This window comes from Pundamilia nyererei, unplaced genomic scaffold (assembly GCF_000239375.1).
Source record: "Pundamilia nyererei isolate P.nyererei 1_Seehausen unplaced genomic scaffold, PunNye1.0 scaffold00020, whole genome shotgun sequence".
In the NCBI taxonomy this organism is placed as follows: Eukaryota; Metazoa; Chordata; class Actinopteri; order Cichliformes; family Cichlidae; genus Pundamilia; species Pundamilia nyererei.
The window spans coordinates 105,716-124,449 of NW_005187421.1; the positions used below are offsets into that span (position 1 = coordinate 105,716).

An 18,734-nucleotide genomic window follows, 5' to 3' on the forward strand; every position below is an offset into this window, starting at 1 on the left:
CACACACACACACACACACACACACACACACACACACACACACACACAGCCACACTTTTATACACTGTAATAAGAAATAAAAGTCTAACAGTATTGTATTTGGATTAGCAGTGTGGTGGACTCACCCTACCCTGTGCAGTAAACACTGTCTATGTACAGTAAATATCTGGTCTAATATATGGCGTTTCATTACAAACATCCACGAGCTGTTTTTGATATTATGTAGTAACATAAATACACATATGTTTGTGCTGATGAGCCCACGTTACAACTTGTATAAGGTTCTCTGTGTGTTATATATCCAAAAACCACTTGAGGTAATATTGTATGCAGTTTTTCATATTGTAATTTTGACATTGTATTAGCCCTTTCTCCTCGTCTTATATGTGTATGAAATAAATCTATGGATGACATCACCCTCAGTTTATTTTACAGTGCACCCTGTAGCCTTCAGACGTGGAGTTGAAAAAACTTAATTGGCACTTAGTAAGTTGTGTAACAACAGCTTACATCACTAATACTGCTTGAAACAGGATACACTATTTGACGTTGCTTATTTCAGGGTTGCATTAAGTGACTGCTTATTGTATCAAGTGACTTATTATTTAAACATTTGAATTGAAGTTTATGACTTGTGTTACAAAACAATGCACATCTTATTTCAGTTGGATAAAGCGACCAAATATAAGTATAATAACACTAAAAGGCCTCACAAAATTGTTCTATTACTGCTTTTTTTTATTATGGTCAGTAGTATAAGGGAATTTTTCTAGAAACTATGACGCACTTGCTGTTTTTGCAAAAATATGTAGGCAGATTTGTGTGTGGATGACTAAAACACTGAAATCCATTTTCTTGGTGACCTTAGTTTTGTGTATATATGCATATTTTCTGTAATTTTTTTAAATCACTTTGAATCCCTGTAATGTTTATCGAGTGGCTGTAAACTCAAAAATATATGTCTATGTGAGTGAATGCTTTTTGTAATCTTTAACCTACTGTTTACTCTTTGAACCTTAGTAATTGAATTCTTTTTCATCATGGTTTTTTGGGGAAGGTATGCATCTATGTGCTTTTTATTTTTCAAAGTGTGCTTTTAAAGTAATTTGAACCTACGTATCAACACAATGCTTGTTTTAACTTTAATGGAATGTAAAACCAAAAACATTTTAATTGATGCATTTCCACGTCGGAGTAAATTCGATAATAAGTCTGCTTACATTAGCGAGATAAAAGTGATAGAATAGTGGATGGATCTTTATTCTCTCATAGGTACTTAAGGCATGCTTAAACTTGACCTTCATAATGATTCAAATAAGTGAATGTGAATTCTAAGAATGTGAAGGACAGCTTTTCTGTTTTATGTGGCCTACCTGTACACAGTGGTTGGTGGGTAGTTGGCGATGTCGTAAATAAGACGTATGTGTCCCTGATAAAGCTCAATTGCCAGAGGATCATGGTCCTCCTTGTACAACAAAATACCGTTGTCTTTGTCTGTAGCCACCTGGAGAGAGAAAAACGTTGAACACAGAAACAGCCGTCAAAAATTACAGAATTTGATACACAGGCCACAGTTTGTCATATTTTTCATATTTCATTTAATTCAGTAATCATCTGGTAAAAGGTCATAGTGGCACATATAGAAGGAAATAGACCTGAATTGTTCATTTTTATTTAGATAAAAACAGGGCTTGTGTGCATATGACGCTATAATATCTGTGTGTATAACAACATATATAATAGCATCATGTGATGTTTCATTACATCATTTAAGCAAATCAACTTCAAGTTAGCTAGTAAGCTAACTTGCTAATTTAGCTAACTAGCTAAGATCATCTTAGCTATTTTAAACTTGTTTTACTCAAGTGATGTAAGTGAGGTTTTTTCTAGTAAAACAAAATTATGTCCCCTGTTCAACTATAAAACAGATTGCTCACTGCTCCCAAACGTACACAAACTTGAAAAATATTGACCTCCAGACCTCAGAAATGATCTACTCTGTGAAAAGCTAATACTTTGCTTCAGTTAAGATTGCTGATGCATATCTGACTCAATATTAAAGCAGGTTAAATGGGTGTCTGATTTACGATGGTTATTTTATACCATCAACTGTAAACCATTTAAAAAGAAAACAAATTCCACCACACTTGTCTCAGAAACACACTTGACATGTCACACTTGCTCGCGTGCTCCTTTAAGCGCTAACTAACTAGCAAGTGGAAATGGGGCCATGGGGCCAAGCACTTAACACTCTGGCGTCAATGGAGCATAGCCAAGTCAACACCTGCTAACAAGCTGCTGGAAAAAAGAGAAAGCCACGCAGGCCAAAAAGAGAAAAAGGGGGTAAGAGGTGTAAAGTACAAAGAGTGAGAGAGCAAGTGAAGTGGAAGAGGGAGGAAAGAAGAAGATGCATATATGTGGATGAACAGAGAATTTGGATGCAGCCTTAAAGAAAAGAAAAAAGTGAAAAAAGGAGAAGGAAAAAAGCATATAGTAATTTATGAAGTGCAGTGGCGCTTTCATTCTTCTATTTCTCTCTCTTACCACTGACTCAAGGCCTCTTGGTAGAGTTTTAATAGCCTTGGCCCTGACATTGAAAAGTCCTGGCAAGAACGCAAAAGCACACGCACACACATGCACAAGCGCAAGCCCCCATGGTTCCAAACAGGTGGTAAATATCAATTAAACCACCTTCCTCTTCCTGCTTCTCTTTCTCTGCCTACTTTATTTCTCATTTCAATAAAAAAGAAAATTATGTCTCCATTAGGACATGACTCTCAGGTGTCCAAAATGTGTGGTCTGTGTGAATGTGTATGTGTGCGTGGGCACGGTGCTCAGTGTGCCATGGAAACAGAGGGTGGAGCAGATGTTGGCTTTGCTTCATCTGCACTAACTCTATAAGCTTGACTAGAATGTCTCACAGCTCTATTTCAAGCGGCACGGAAATCTTTTAAGAGGAGTGCTACAGAATATAGCCTTTGCACTTTTGGGTTTATTTCAAAATAAAAGCTGACTGTTGGATTTGTAAACCTTGAAAAACAAAAATGAATGCACAGAGGTCAAAGGTTAACCCTACCTGTAACGAAATATGTGCAGTTGGGCGGAGTTTTGCAGCTGGCAGCTCCACATACCCATCACGACCCAGGAAGTGAACAGTGGCCATTTTGTCGCATTTGCTGCCATAGAAACCGGGCATGCAGCGGCAGATGGGCTCCCCAGCAACCACCAGGCACTGGGCGCCGTTTTGGCAATCGGATTGGTCGCAGGGGCTGGTCTGCAGCAAGATCATTGGTGGCGGGTTCTCACAGAAGAGCCCGCTGAGGCAGAAGTAGATTAAACAGAAGATAACTTATTTATAGAGCGTTAATTGGATGATTTGTTTATCTCTATTATGTGACAAAAGTTGTTTACTACTTGTTTTGTAATGTGTCTCTTTGAATTACACGAGGAGATTGCAGTGGCTAAAACAGAAAGCTAATAATCTTGAAATATTGAATCGGGGACCTTTCCTTCCAAACAGATTCAGTATATTTTCTTGTTTTCACCTGGATCATTCTGAATCTGTGAAACTTCCTATTTTTCCCGTACAGTCATTTTCTAATGGCTCTGTCTTCCCTTCCTTTCCTTTTCCTCTGCATATCCATGACTTTCTCTCTGTTTTCCCCCCTCAGCCACTGATGATGAATTTGTTTCTCTCTCGCCAACAGTCCCTGCTATAATTAACCACATGGTGCTGCATCTGCAGCACACACACACGCGCAAACACACAGATGCACGCAGTAGGTCGAAACAGTCAAGTCTCTGATTATGAAGTGCCATCTGTATCCCCTCCCAGTCTGGCCCTCCAGTCTTTCACTGTGTTTGTGTCTGATTTGTTTCCATGACTCTCACCTGAAACCCTCTTTACAGACGCAGGTATAGCCATTGACGGCGTCCACACACTCCGCTCCGTGCTGACACTTGTTCTCCAGACAGTCATTATAGTCCTGCTCGCAGTGCTGGCCCACGTAGCCTGGTAAACACTCACACCTTGAGTGACATGGAAATAAGGATAGAATTACACAGTGTGTGGGCAACAGACTTTTCCTCTTGCCTACAGGTGTTTTACTGCATGAAGAGGTGACATGTTTGGTTCGTTTCTACAGCTCAGTCAGTAACAGAGCTCTACTTTTATACCACATTTTCCCATTTCTCATGGATAAGTGTGGGAAATGTTTGTGTAAAAATATTTTTATATCAGTTCCACATTTGTAAAACATTATCCACACAGTAATGAGGAACAAACAGAATCGGCATTAAGTGAACACTTTTTAATGATCTTAACTCACTAATTAATTTAGATACCTATGAAATTATTATAGATCAATGTGAAAGGATTCTGCAAGAAACATTAATTTAGGCTATTAAACAAACCTTTTCAACATGGAAGCCTTTAATCTGATAGCATAATAATTCATTGTTTATAATTTATAAAAAGATTGATTTTAGGTTTATACTGTATAAAAGGTTTAAACACACAAACGTTCAGTGTAATATAACATTTTCCCCTAAAAATGCTTTCACTTGTATCACAAAAAGCTAGCTTTAACATGGTGAGCTCGCTGTCACTTTCACACAGTGTTTTTCAAGGATCCCCCAAATGTAACTGTTGCCCACCTGTAACCGCGGCCAACACGAAGGCACTTGGAGTCATGCTGACAGGGGTCAAAACCAGGGAGACAAGGGTCAGTAACCTCGTCACACAGGTCACCTGATGAAAAAGAAAACATTTGCTGTCAGCAATTTAGAAACTGTGAGGCTTAATCATATTTTAGGCTTATGTTTTACGCCTGCTGCATCATCACTGAATGATCTGAATAAATATTTTCAGAATTTATGTGGGGGAAAAACTGTGAAGGTAAACAGAAAAATAACACTTCAGAAGAAAGATGGGAGTAGGGGGGCACACTAAACTTTTCACACATACTCTCTGTAATCTTCAAATAGCAGTAGGGGGAAAAAGCATCCTGGTCAAGGCTTTAGATGTGCTGTGGATGTCCTCACGCACAAAGGGAATAGCGCTATCAGCATTTTCTCAGACCTGACGGAGAAGGGGGTTAATGCTCTCTGTAAAAGTGGAGGCGGCCTAAAGATGTACACACACATACACATGCTGAAAGGGTGAGAAGGGTTAACAGTGTGTTTAAAAGCAGTAGTTGAAGTTAGTAGTAGGAAGGAAGCGGGTATTGAGAAAGGTCAAGCACATTTCCATCATTCTCTGCCTGCTTTCATCTAATCCTGCTGCCTTCCCGCCCTGTCTGTCTCCAATACCCTCGCCTCAAATCACTTTTAGGCACAGGTTTTTTGAGCTACAGTACACCGCAATTTCTGAAAGGATGTTTGACTTGTAAAAAAAAAGAAAGAAAAAAAAAGCATGCTGTGAAAGTAAATTTTAATTATTCAGTCTTTGAGCTCCCTAAGCAGACTATTTCACACTTCAGGCACTTTGTTAAAGATGCCAAAATTAATTTATCAATGTGGAATTACCTGAAATACCTTAGAATAATTATCATATGCAAATGAAACTGTGCTACAGAAAAAGATGTTAGGCATGATTTACCTGATTTAAAATCATTTTACACAATAATATGATCATATGAGAATTGTGGGAGATTTTAACAGATATAAAGACACAAACTGTTGACACTACATCCATGCAGCTTGGTTTATCTTCCGCCAAGGAGGGTAATGAAGTGAAGGTATGTGATCTTTGTGCTTTAGTGCTGCTTATTTCAGGAACAAGGCATCAGAGGTGGAAAACTGGGGACATGCAGAGTTCCAGAGCAACATATCTGGACATTGTTGCGAATTTTCGAAAACACTGATTATCTTGTTGCCTTTTTCACACCAAATTATTTAATACTTTCTGAATTGCAGTTTTTTTTTATTTCACAAGGGATTAATTCTATTTTCTTGTGACCTCCTGACCTTTCCTCCATCATCTGTCTAAAATGGATTTTTTACCATAATCAAAATGCTACTGTGACATTTAAATTGTTGAGCACGTTAAAGAAACCTTAAATCAGCTGTTTCAAAGGTCTTATGACATTAAATCTGGATTTTTCTCTCTGTGTTGCAAATATGACGTGACAGTCCTGGTTGCTGAGTTTGGAGAAAGGAGAGTGACTAGCAAAGTACTGTCCTCTTAATGTGACACCTGATGATTGCGCTGCGGTTCACTGAGCTAAGTGGGGAGTTCGGTGCCAGAGGAACCAGCTGTGCGCATGAACGTGTGTGTTTGTGTGCAACAGCTGTATGTGGTAAGGTGGCTGGCAGTGTGCAAGGACTCTGAGAGCCAACAACGATAATGACATGGTGTGTGTGCTGCTGAGTGTGTATTGACTGAGGTTCAGTGTTAAAGGGGACCTCGTGTTTGTGTGTGTGCGTACGTGTGTGTGTCTTAGAGGACACTGTTACACACAGAAAAACTTAAATTCAGAGTCAGCAGTTTAGCTTCAGCGTGCCGGACTCTGCCAGGGCAGCTCTCGCTCCTCTCAGCCTTTGCCCTTTATCGGCAATTTCTTTACCCTTTCCGTTGCTCTGTTTATTTTTCCCCTTCCCTCTAGTACACAGTCAATCTTTGCCATTTCACTCTCATTCTCCTTCTGTCTCCCTCTCATGTGATTGCTCTTTAAACCTCCTGCAGGAACAGTTTCAGGTCACTGCAGAGAGCCTGTCAATTACTAACTTACCATCCAGTAAACTGGAAAATATGATTTTGTAAGTGTGGGACTTGGTGACCCTGCCAGCCTCTCAGGGGCAAAGACTGAGGGTGCATTATTGAAAGTTTTTGTGTGTTTGTGTGGGTGTGTACCTGTGTAGTTTGGAGGACAGACGCAGGTGTAGTTGTTGATCCCATCAATGCAGGTGGAGTTGTTCTCACAGTCGTTGTCTTCGCAGTCATCTGGGTTTATCTCACAATGTTGGCCCTCAAAACCTGGCGGACACGCACAGCTACACATGCAAAAACACGAAAAATGTGTATTATTACCTAGCAACTGGGCGAGATCTGAGAACTCATCATCAGCTCCTCTTAAATTCTCCTGTGAGAGAAGTTTAAAGAAGAACTATTGAATCTGCAGTTAATATTCTTACATCCTTTTCATTTAGAGACTCCACTTCATGTCTCATTAAATTCCAACAAGTTGCAGCTATTCCTGCAGCACACATACTTCCTGTTAATCTATTTTCTGCGATAAAGATTAGGGAGAATCAATCCTCCCTTTCAAACACAGCCTTTTGATTTATGTCATCTCTCTTTCCTGATGGGAGATGTTTTATTAATAAATATCAGTCAAAATTCCTCAGGCTTCTACTGAGGTGAAAGAAAAAAACTTTAAAAGAAAACACCCACCTCCAGCTAAAAGGAAGAAAAAAACAAAAGAGAACAAAAAATGCTGAGATACGCTTAGTTTGATGCCACTACGGTTGGACGCCGCCCACCTGGACCACTCAAAGGGAAGTATCAAAGCTTCCTCCTCTCCTCCACTTCTTTCCCTCACCCACCTCTTTTCTCGTCAGCCCTTGATCTCTTCCCCCTTTTCACCCTTTGTATCTCAGTCAGGATAACTCCTTCAAACAGATCACAAACACGCACACTACCTTTAGGTGAAGATCACTCACCCACACACAAACACTCTAAGTCTAATAAATCCAACCGCAGCTGCCTTTGACAACTCGCCCTCTCTCTCACGACTCTCTGTTCTTCTGTTCATCTAGACATGATTGATTTAAATTACTTTTATTGGGAAAAACTGAATTTTACATTAAGTTCACCCAATAAATGAAGCAAGAGGATAGCTGCTTGTCAGTGACAATTATCAACCCACACAAACCCATTCACTCGTTTTTGTGGCACAATGCTTTGTCCTTCCCACTTTTTTGTACATACAAAATGTGTTTAGTTCTTTCTCACCGCTTTCATTTCGCAACAAGTGAAATGAAAGCTTTGGTACCTACAGTAAGGAATTTTTTCCCATGTATCTCACAATACTCACTGGTTACCACCTCCCTATCTGTTTTCCAGTTTAGAAAACCTGCACTTAAGCCTTCACTCAAAATGACATAAAATAAATTTATATTCTAAGATATAATGAGCCGATTATTGCAAGTTGTTCAGGCTAAAATATTCAGAAAAATGTGGGATACTTAAGCAGCAGAGACAAAGGGACCACTCCCAATCCAGATGACTTAATGAAGCAGAAGAAGAGAAAATAAAGGAAAAATAAAAGGAGTGATGAAGTAAAAAGAAAGGAAGAAGATATTAACTGTTCCCCATGAGAAAAAAAAAGAAATAAAAATGCAGAAACCACTGACTGGGTCAAGGATCACCGTTTCACCAATCAAATCCAAGTCCTGACATTTAAATTATATAGTTTGACAAATGGAGCTGTGCTAAGAACCAAAGTTAATTGGACTTCCTGAATATGCGTAACTGATTATATAACATGTTAAAATGTCAAAGGGGCATGGTCTCCTTCCCTTACTGTCTTTCTCCCTTTATTTCTGTCTCTCTCAGAGGTCACAGGGATGTACCTGTGTTTCTTTACCATTAAGGAATCATCTGAAAAGGGTAAAGAGACCCCTAATAGCATTACCACACAAGCCTTTAAAGGCCAGAAGCATATCAGAGCTTTTCAAAGGGCAAAGGGCTTGTTACTGGGGTTGAGAAGGAGACAAATCTGGTAGAAAGATATATGACAATTGTTGCAATTACAGCCGCTGTTTGTCACAAGACTTGGACAAAGGACGACGTTTTGGAGCGGCACTGATTACCCGGGCAGGCACGGCCGAGGATTCTCACACACACACAGATTGCATTTGTTCTACCATGGGCGGTTATTAAGCAGGAAAATTGAATTTATATTCTAAAATATAACAAATCCAACTAGCAAGTCTCAAAGACTTCTTAAGTGAAATATAGTGTATTTGATGCGGTTTGATTCAATTTAATGGTGAAAGGGCCGTTTTGCTTAAAATGAACCACATTAAAAAGTCGTACCGCAAAGGGTCTGTTTTTAATTAGTCCCATTTCTAAACAATTGTTGGCCGTTTGATTACTTTTGGTCTGCGGCTTGTGCCATAATTTTCAGCACTAAGCAACTCTGGCCTTAGTTTTTTAGTCCAAATAGGATTAAGATTATAGGGGACATGGAAGGCTTAAGGAAACAGTTCTCAATGTTTTAGGTCGTAGCAATTTAGTATGCTTAAACAATTCTTTCAATATTTCAAGTTGCGTGCAAAAGTCCAGGAGTAAAACATTTGCTTTGAGTGTTATCCACCCATTAAATGAACATTATCCACTGCAGTTAGATATGTCTAGCAGGTGCCCTCTTGTAGCCATCTGTGGGTCAGAAGGTGTATTATCATTTATCTAATTATTGCTAAAGGCAGAGAGATTATATAGGGCATCTTTGGGTCAAGTAAAAAGTCCACTGGACTCTCTACCCTGGTAGGTTAGCAAGTACAGCTTTCTAACATGCAATACCTTTCAACCAAAAAAGTAACCATATTTCTTTCCTAACACTAACCAAGCAGTTATTTGGTATGTAAACTAAACCAATCAGCAAGCAGTTGTTTGGCTTAGTAAAAGTCTAGTCTCCTGGGTAAAAACTTAATTTACTTCATATGTTGAAAAACTCATCATCTATGTTTTCCTAGCATAACAACAACCACTAAATGAGGTGATAACAGCCTGTTGAACATACTAGTTGGCAGAGATGCGATCGCATATTCAAAAAAACCCCCAAGAAGATCAGGTGAGGATAATACCCTATATTATCAGAATCAAAATCAGAATAGTAATTAATCCCAGAGGAAATCATGTGGTCACATACACACAATGATGGCAACAGACACCCTTCTTTATGATCTGTTTCTCACTGCTGGAAGTACTCTGTTTGGTTTAGGCTTATGCTGCTCGAACTGAGGGTGCAGAAGGCAGCACAGCTAATACACATTTGCTTGCTGTGAATTCTCTGGACAATTACCTGTGCTATTCTCCTACGCATGTAATCAGAAATTATACAGACTTTCTACTAGAGAGTTAGTGGGTTAAAAACCCTTTGACATTACACATTTGCGTTCTCACCTAACCTGCACCTCAGCTGCACCGCATGTGCAAAAACAGGTTGCAATTCTGAATGTGTAGGGAAAAGATGGGTGGGAAAGTGAATGGGTGATGCACAATGTTATTTTCCCTAAAGCACTGCCAATGAAAGGCTCTTGACCACTGGAGTTGCACTGCAGCTAGGATTCACACACTATGATTGTGTTGGGCAGCTCCTGAGTCTGAATATGTGAAAGCGTATGAATGTAAAATAGGAAGGTTCCTGAAAATGAAGTAGCATGTTCAGCATGCTTTGAGAAAGTGAAAACATGAATATAAGGATCAGATAAATAATGGATAACCTCCTTGAATTATCCATTCCTCCATTTTCTTAACTATTCATACAATTTAGGGTCGTAGGGTCATGGGGTGAGAGACACAGTACAACTGGATAGAATCTAAAGTATCAAAAGTGGCGTCAGTGTCTTGGTCAAACATGAAAAAACACATTTTCAAAACCATCCCTGGTTTAACACCAAATTCTTCCATAGCCTCATTGATTTTTAGTGCAAAACCTGCCAGCTACACAAGGGTTTGAAAGCAAAACTAGAGCTGCACTGGTGTAGTCAAAGTACTAAAGCTGTCTTAATTAAATCTTACTTAAATGCAGATAAACTCTGCATTCTCCTAGTGCATTCTCCTAGTGGTTCATTAGCGGTTGCTCGAAGTTGACGACAGTCACAAGGGGAAATTGGTGCTGCACCTCCTTACAATTTGGTTGCGAATCGTTTACAGTGGCGGTATAAAAGATACCCCCTTGTCTGCAAGTTCGTCAGCCAGCAGACCCCAGAACCCAGTCATAATTTTGAGACTAACAACTGGTACCACTGACAAAACTTCCACATAGCATAACACTTAATAACAAACACCGTTGTACCTGAAGTGGTCTTCATGGCCAGGATGAATGTGGCAGGTTCCTCCATTAGAACAAGGAAAGCTAATGCAGGCATTGATTGGTATTTCACAGTCTTGACCCTAAAGGAGAGGAGAGGACAAGGCATGGCAAAGCAGTTAACAACTGAATATTGTGTCTTCTGTTACTACTGGAATAAGTGAAGCTGTCATCAAACTTCTTCACTAGTGACATACTTTTACTGTCCGGCACATTACAGTTAAGTGTTCTTCATTTTATTTAAATGTATTTAAATTGACCACTTGGGAAAAGACAAATGTATGTAACTATGTGTATATATTTATATATACATTATATCTAAATATGTAGTTCCACTGATGAAGTTCTTTTTACTATTTATGTTGTGCTCTTGTAGTTTTTCTTTTAAGGACAACATATTTTTAAGGTGTAGTAAAAAAAAAACACAAATGTAGTGGACATATTCATAAAACATGTCTACTCCTTTGATTCATTACTTTTCCTGGTAAGAAGTTTCATTCATCAGAGTCCTATAAATGGCATGAAATCACGTATCATCAGCTTCCTTTCGCTGAGCATGCAGTCTTAACTCCACACCAACAAACCTCTGTCAGCCAATATACCCACTTGTTCTGATCAAAGCGCTTTATTTTTGTTTTTAATCTAAACCCATCTTTTTATTTCCTTTTCTATTTTATTCTTTACTTTAGAACTTCATGTTGTGTTCACAGCCTCCTTCATTCATTTCTCAACATATTTCGCACTGTTCCTTTATACTATGTGTTCTCTCCATTTCTCCCACAACACCTTACCTATGACATTTCTTGTTCTTTTCTTTAACTCACACCTCTATCATCCCATCTTCTGTACTTAATTGTTGTTTATTCCTCATGTCTTCCCTTCTTATTCTCACTCCTCATGTTCCTAGTTGCTTCTTTGAGTCTTCACACATTTTAATTAATGTTGTCCCAGTGGATGCCAGTAAGAAAAACATACACATAGACATGTACATACACAGACACAAACATACACAGGCATGCACACTCCAGCAGTCCTTCCCACACTGTGACCTTGGCAAATGATGTGTTAATTAAAAGCAAGACCAAGGCTTTCTCCTGTAAAAGCGCAAAGGTTATGCAGCATGTGTTCTTGTAAAACCTAAAGTCCTTGCACAGATACTCACGTGCACATATACATGCAGTCTATTCTTTAGAAGCTGGAGCTCAAGGATCTCTAAATACAGATACGCAAATAAGGGGTATGCCGATGAGTACAATGAGAACAGTCTCAGTCACCATTAGTTCTACTTTGGATCCTCCGTTCATGCTACAGGATGAAAGCAACCCCTACATTTAAAATCAGTGTCATAAACAACTATTTATGACTTTCTTTTTTTGCAATGTACAGTAAGACACCACTGATATGCACATGCTCGCCTATGCAAACTGCACTGAGTAGAAGATGTGCATGTCTTTTCTAATGCGAACTATGAATATTGACAGCTATTACACCCTTTATCTTTTGATCATTCAGTACCTACAGTGCAGTCAGCTTCACTCCTCATTTCTCTATTGATAGACAAGTAGATACATTATGCATACAAGGCCAGAGCTAAGCCTGATAATACTCCTAATGCCAGAGGATTATGCAGCCTGGCTAGTCATCTAGGACACCTTTCAAAAAAGCAACTATTTCTAGAAGAAGTGAAAATTTTGCTGCGTGATGCACTCTATAATTCAGAAGAGTTGAAATAAAAAGGAACCACTAAATAGTACGCAGTTACAAGGCTGTAGGCGCGGGAATAACACGGCACCAGAGGTTCAAGGACTGATTTCGACTGCCTCCATATCAACTGAAAAAATTTTCACTTTTGATAAATCACTTTGTAAATACTTCCAAAAACACCAGCAAGTATGGCAAGCCTGATAACAACCAAGCATTATGACTGCAATAAATCAATATAACATTTTTATGAGACCATGATGGAGTGCAAGTTTAATCAAACTTATAAATTAAAGTACACACTGACCAAAAAAGGAAAATGTATATTCTAGTGGCTATATTATAGTTTCAGATGTGGACCAAGAAAACAAGTTTTAGAAGCGAAACATATTATCTCTGACAGCCACCTTCAGTGCGTCTCTGTCTGCTGATATTCTTACCTTGAATCCATACGGACAGGTGCAGTGGTAAGATCCTGCGGCATTGGAGACACAGGTACCATTATTTTGGCAGGGAGCTGAAAGGCAGGGGGCGCACTTTGACATCAGGTTGATATCCACTGGACCTACAAATGATAACAGACGTGGGAGAAAGCAGAAAGAAGAAGGAAAAGTGTCAGAGATGTGCACAAGAGCACGTGTGATCTCTCTCAAACTCAAGCTACGTAGAGGCAAGAAGTAGAGTAAGATGGGATCATTTTTAGTTCATGACATGATGCATCTTTATGCAGCTCTAGGTTTGCTCATGGAGTCCCAGCCCACTTTATAAACTCACAAACATAGTAAACAATGGTCATGTAATGCAGCTTCATTCTTTTTAGCAGATTACACTTTTCATGATATTTCTTTTATCTGTGTAAGAAGTCTGCTTCACAGTTCCTTTTGTCATGGTCTGGGTGTGTGGCTGTAAAATTCCCTGGTATCCACCCATGGGCAGGGCCTACAGCCTCCCTCAGCTGAAGCTGATTGAGGCAATTAAGCTGCTTGCTGACACTGCTTCCTTGCCAGTTCGTCAACTACCCTATGTTGGTAACCAGGCCTCACGCTTCATGTTCATGAATCTCACGTGCTCTACTAAACTTGTAATCTCGTGTTCTAGTTACTCCAGGAACACTCCATCACACCGAACCACTCATCTTGGAAATCTGGTTAACCCGCCAGCTCTCGGACTCATCTCCTTGCCTCACCTGCCTGCCCTCCTGCCCTTACACCACCTCGGGACCTTCACCACTCAGGACAGCTGCCACACACCACCTAACCCACCTGGACCGCACCACCTCTCCCTCAACGCTTCCATCTCCCACCTGCACATACATACCTATTCACCAGCAGCTGCCGTTGCTTTCTTGGACCTGTCCCCTTGCTTATCCCTCTCCCCTGGCCAAGAGCCTCACGCCCCATATATCAAGCCTTAAATCAAGAACTAACGTGAACGTCATTTTGGTGTTAGTTAATAAACCTTTGTTAAACCCTTGACTCTGCCTCCGCCTTGGGTTTCCTGCACGTGGGTTTGATTTTTGGTGCTCAGCCTCCGGCCATTTTGTGACCCTTTCCCGTCTGGTCTGATAGCAGAGAAGCCCTTGATGAGGTGATGTTAGAGGTCTGCTGATTCTATATGAGTTTACAGAATCCAGCCAAGAGGTAGAGGGGATTTATTTTATACATTTATATCTATGGTCAATCCTCTAATATAGCATGATGTATTACTGGCTGAGCTGATCCAACAGGCTAAAGGCTTGAGTGTCTGGCAACTCAAAATGGATCAGTCAAACGAATATGTTTGGGCTTTAAGCCACTACTCTTACCACCCAGCTAACAGGGGGAAAAAAACAGCCTCAGCAGCCTAAACAAATAATCTGCATTTCATATAAGCTTGTCGATTTTTGACCATGAGCTGCCATTCTCATCTAAAGCTGTGAAACTCAATCTAAGGCAAGGCTTAAGTCATGTTTTCTCCCAAATGGCCTAAAACTAAAACTCAGTAGTTTTAATGGGAAGAAAGTAAACTGCAAACAAAAGCTACAATGAAATAAACACACTTGAGTCTGTAAATATAATAACAGCCCAATCTAGTCTAAATCCAGGGATTACATGAGTGGTAAAACAATATATTGCACTTAGTACTATGAAAATATGTGTACTTACCTTTGCACTGAAATCTGTTTAATGGTGTGGTGAGCAGCAGTCTGTCAGCCATGTCAGGAGGTCCAGTACAGCGAGCAATGCCTTAAATACCAATTTTAAGTCAAAAGATATTCAGTATTTTTCTTATATGCAGCATTAGATGTTGGTGGACACAAGTTTTTGGTTGAACAAATGCGAGCATATTAACTGTGATTTCTTACCAGGCTCTTTAAAGCCAGCCTTGACCCACTGAGAGAGCCAGCGCAGATCACAGTTACAGTACAATGGGTTGGCACCAAGAGCCCTAAACAAAGTTAAAAGCATAAACCAATACACATTTACTCTGTGGATACACATATGTAGAAGTGCAGATGCAGTACAGACCAAAGCTGTACTTACAGGTGGGAAAGAGAGCTGAGGTGGTTGAAAGCTCCCTCCGGAATAGTTGAAAGGTCATTACCATGAAGAGTCCTGGAGGAGAGGAGCAGAGAGCAAAACAAGAGCATATAAATATTAATCATACCAGCGACCTTGTTACGCATTTAAAAAGGAACATTTTGACCCACTGTTACTGTTATTCTGTAGTTAATTAATTTAATTAGGTACTCTGTGTTTCTTAATCATTCTTTTGTAGCAAGGGAGGAAAAGTGAAAGAGCTTTTGACCTCGGTCCACTGTTACGTCCTTATCCACTTGCACCACAACATGATTTTGTGAGTACTGCTTCAGTAAATGCTTTTGTTTTTAGTTGGTCTCCCTTCATATGGTACAATTTCAAGAGGTCATACACAGTAGAGAGCCTTTGTGAGGCGTGGTGATCTAACTCTGTAGATAACCTCAGGACCTTTGCTGGGGTCTCTTATATTTTCCTATTTTGGTGCCTTGAGACAACTATATATGATAATTGGCTCACTGTACAATTTGTTAGGTACAACAACTACCTGTTAAATCAAATATTTAGCATCAAACATCAGCCAAAACCATGGCAGCAACTCAGTGCATTTAGGCTTGCTGACATGGCCAAGGAAACCCGCCGACAATCAATCCAAATATTAGAATTAGAAGAAGATTTGTGGAGCCAGGGATCAAACCACTGACCTTTTGACTAGTAGATAAACTAGTAGGGTGTAATAGTAGCGGTTAATTTCTTGGCACACTTTGCTCCTCTTACTAATTGAGCAAAACCCAAACAAGGTGTACCGAACATAGTGCCCACTGAGTGTGCATACACTATACACAGCTATTAGTTTTAACCTTGTGGTTTAATAATTAGATTTGTATCTTAAATGTGCAGCTAAGGTTTAACCATAGCTGGCAAGGGGCTATTGACCAATGTTAAAAAGGATTATATCCAAGGAAAACCTATTGCGTCACATCCATCATATCAGAGCTAAATGAAAGTGACTGCCCAGTTGCCCAGTAGCTAATACACCAGTCTAACCCTTATAGCTGCATGCTAAATTATTCAAATTTATTTGTGGTTCCTCAGTAGCAGACACACCATCATACCCTTCTATAATGGAAAATAAATAAAATATTTATGAAAGAATAACACAAAATAAACAGAAAGCCTTTTTTCATTGTTGTGCAATAAAGCTTGTTCGAGTCTCTGAATGGAATATAAACTGTCTCATACGGTCATCTCGCAGACGGTGGTGTGCGAGCGATCATGTGTGTCACAGTAGAAAACTGCAGGTCGAGAAGCGTATTAGTGTTGATGTGTGCATTTTTGTTATGTACCACTGGGTTTGCATGTATGTGTTCGTGTCTGTAGATGTGTGTCTGAAACTTTTTGTCTCTGAGGGCTTAGAGACTTCAGAGTGTGCGTGTGTGTGTCCTTTGTGTGTCTATCCATTGGAGTGTGCTGCCTGCTGGATAGAAGTTCACATTCCATTAGAGTGAAGGGCTGTAGCAGGGGACAGCTATCAAACCAGCAGTATTGGAAAAACTGTGCATGTGTATGTACGTGTACTTGATTTTTGTGTGTGTGTGTGTGTGTGTGTGTGTTATCGCTGCTTAATGCCTTTAAATGTTTATGTGCATCTCTGTGTGCGTTTGTGTAGCAATGTATGGTGGTCTAACAGCCCCCGTCTATGACTAGCCCAAGGGGGGTTGTGGGTAATGAGGAAGTGACAGTGATGACTGCCTGGCAACCAGTTGCTATGCGGGGGCAGAGAGGGATCAGTCCCGACGGTAACATCAAGTAAAATGAAAGCAAGAAAGCAAAAAAAAAGAAGAAGAAGAAGAAAAAAAAGCAGTCACTAACTTCTGGGAGGTGAAAGCATCATAAGAGATAACGCCAGTACAAAGAGAAATGGCTGAAAACAAATCTGAATTCTCTGAGAGTGAAACTCTGACTTTTTCTTGCTAAGGTTTTGCTCACAATAATCACCACTGAAAGCTAACTCATATGAAAATGAAAGTATAATTTGAGCCAAGAGTTGTACCAAGATTAAGAGCCTCAACACTGCCATTGTTTAAATATTTTAGATTATGAAACAAAAAACATTTTACCACTCTAACCACAGCAAGACCACTTAGGCTGTGCAGAAATCCAAAGTTATTCAGCAAAGCAAAAGAGAAAAGCAGCCTTGGTTGAGGCCGTGTAGTTTTTCATCGACAAAAGCCACCTCTCTTGGCAAGACTGCTGTTGTCTTGGCTTTCTGACATCACACTTTAATCACTATCATATTGTCAGAAGTTGTAATTTGAGTAAACTGACCCTTTAAATGGCGATAAAAAAATGACCTTTACGTAAACATTCTGAGATTTTTTTCATTTACAGCTTTAGCTTCAGACCTCACTATAGTGAACGGGTGTCTTCAAGGAGCCGTGACATAACTAAACAAAGCTTTCGAGGATAACCAGCTTCAACCTTCAGTGATTCTTATAGGCTTTATTCAGAGAATAGGGCTTAACATTATCTCTGATGAAAGCTTAAAATATTCACCAGTGTCATCCTTGCTTAATAAACTTAAGGTATCACAGCAAAACTGACACTAATAAATGTTGATTTATGATACTCAAGCAACCCCACACTTAAGGATCAATACGATTTGCTGTTATACAAGTACGTTATGTAGATGTTTACACTTGTGTGCACCGCATACACAGACTGGATAGTATATTCATATTTTTGTGTGTGTGCAGCTCGTTCCATATGTGTGAGGCAAGCTGGTCAGACAGCAATAGTCACATGCACACTGTGTGTAGGCACGCATGTGGGTTTGTGAGACAGAGGGTGGACAGCCAAATGGATGACTGAGAGAAACAGAGGCTGAAGGTCGATTCATCAAACACAACACTGGGCGGAAGAGAGAGAAAAGGAGGAGAGGATAGATAGAGGAGAGCGAGAGGGAGAAGCGCATGGCGAGAGGCAAAGAATTCAGATAGAAAGGGAGTATTAAAGAAATGGGAGAGTGTGACTTTTATCTTATTTTAGTACCCTGAAACAACAGATGATTGGGTGGACTGTGACTCATTTTGCAAGTGGGTCTTAATATGGCACTCAGCCTGAAATCAGGGGAGTGATTAAACTTTGATTTAACTCTGTAATATAACAGGCAAGGGGGAGTGTTGAATATTGAATCCACTGCGGCACTTAAAGATGAAGCTCGCTACTCACAGCAGGCGAAGTGACTTGAGCCCATCGAAGGCATGGACAGGGATGCAGCGAATCTGGTTATAACTGAGGATTCTGTAAGACAAAGGACACAAACAAGGTCACAAGATTTAGCTCTACATCAGGAGGCTTTTTGGGGTTTTTTATTTGTTTGTTTGTTTTTTCAAAATATGAAAAGATTATTCAAGAGATGACACAGTAGGTTTGGTTTTTATAAAAACTTGGTACAGAACCTTTTGCCACTGAAGGC

General features: G+C 39.8%; 1 protein-coding gene across 1 annotated transcript in view; it reads right to left on the reverse strand.

Annotated features, from left to right (window-relative positions):
• Nucleotides 1-18,734, reverse strand: part of slit3 (slit homolog 3 (Drosophila)) — a 228,773-nt gene that overhangs the window by 10,456 nt on the left and 199,583 nt on the right. Inside the window, exons 23-33 of the mRNA XM_005726454.1 lie at nt 18,488-18,559; nt 15,263-15,334; nt 15,085-15,167; nt 14,885-14,965; nt 13,181-13,305; nt 11,025-11,122; nt 6,854-6,993; nt 4,657-4,750; nt 3,892-4,029; nt 3,077-3,317; nt 1,374-1,504 (exon numbers count right to left, since the gene is read on the reverse strand). Coding sequence (XP_005726511.1) covers nt 1,374-1,504; nt 3,077-3,317; nt 3,892-4,029; nt 4,657-4,750; nt 6,854-6,993; nt 11,025-11,122; nt 13,181-13,305; nt 14,885-14,965; nt 15,085-15,167; nt 15,263-15,334; nt 18,488-18,559 — 1,275 coding nt within the window. The remainder of the gene's footprint in view (nt 1-1,373; nt 1,505-3,076; nt 3,318-3,891; nt 4,030-4,656; nt 4,751-6,853; nt 6,994-11,024; nt 11,123-13,180; nt 13,306-14,884; nt 14,966-15,084; nt 15,168-15,262; nt 15,335-18,487; nt 18,560-18,734) is intronic.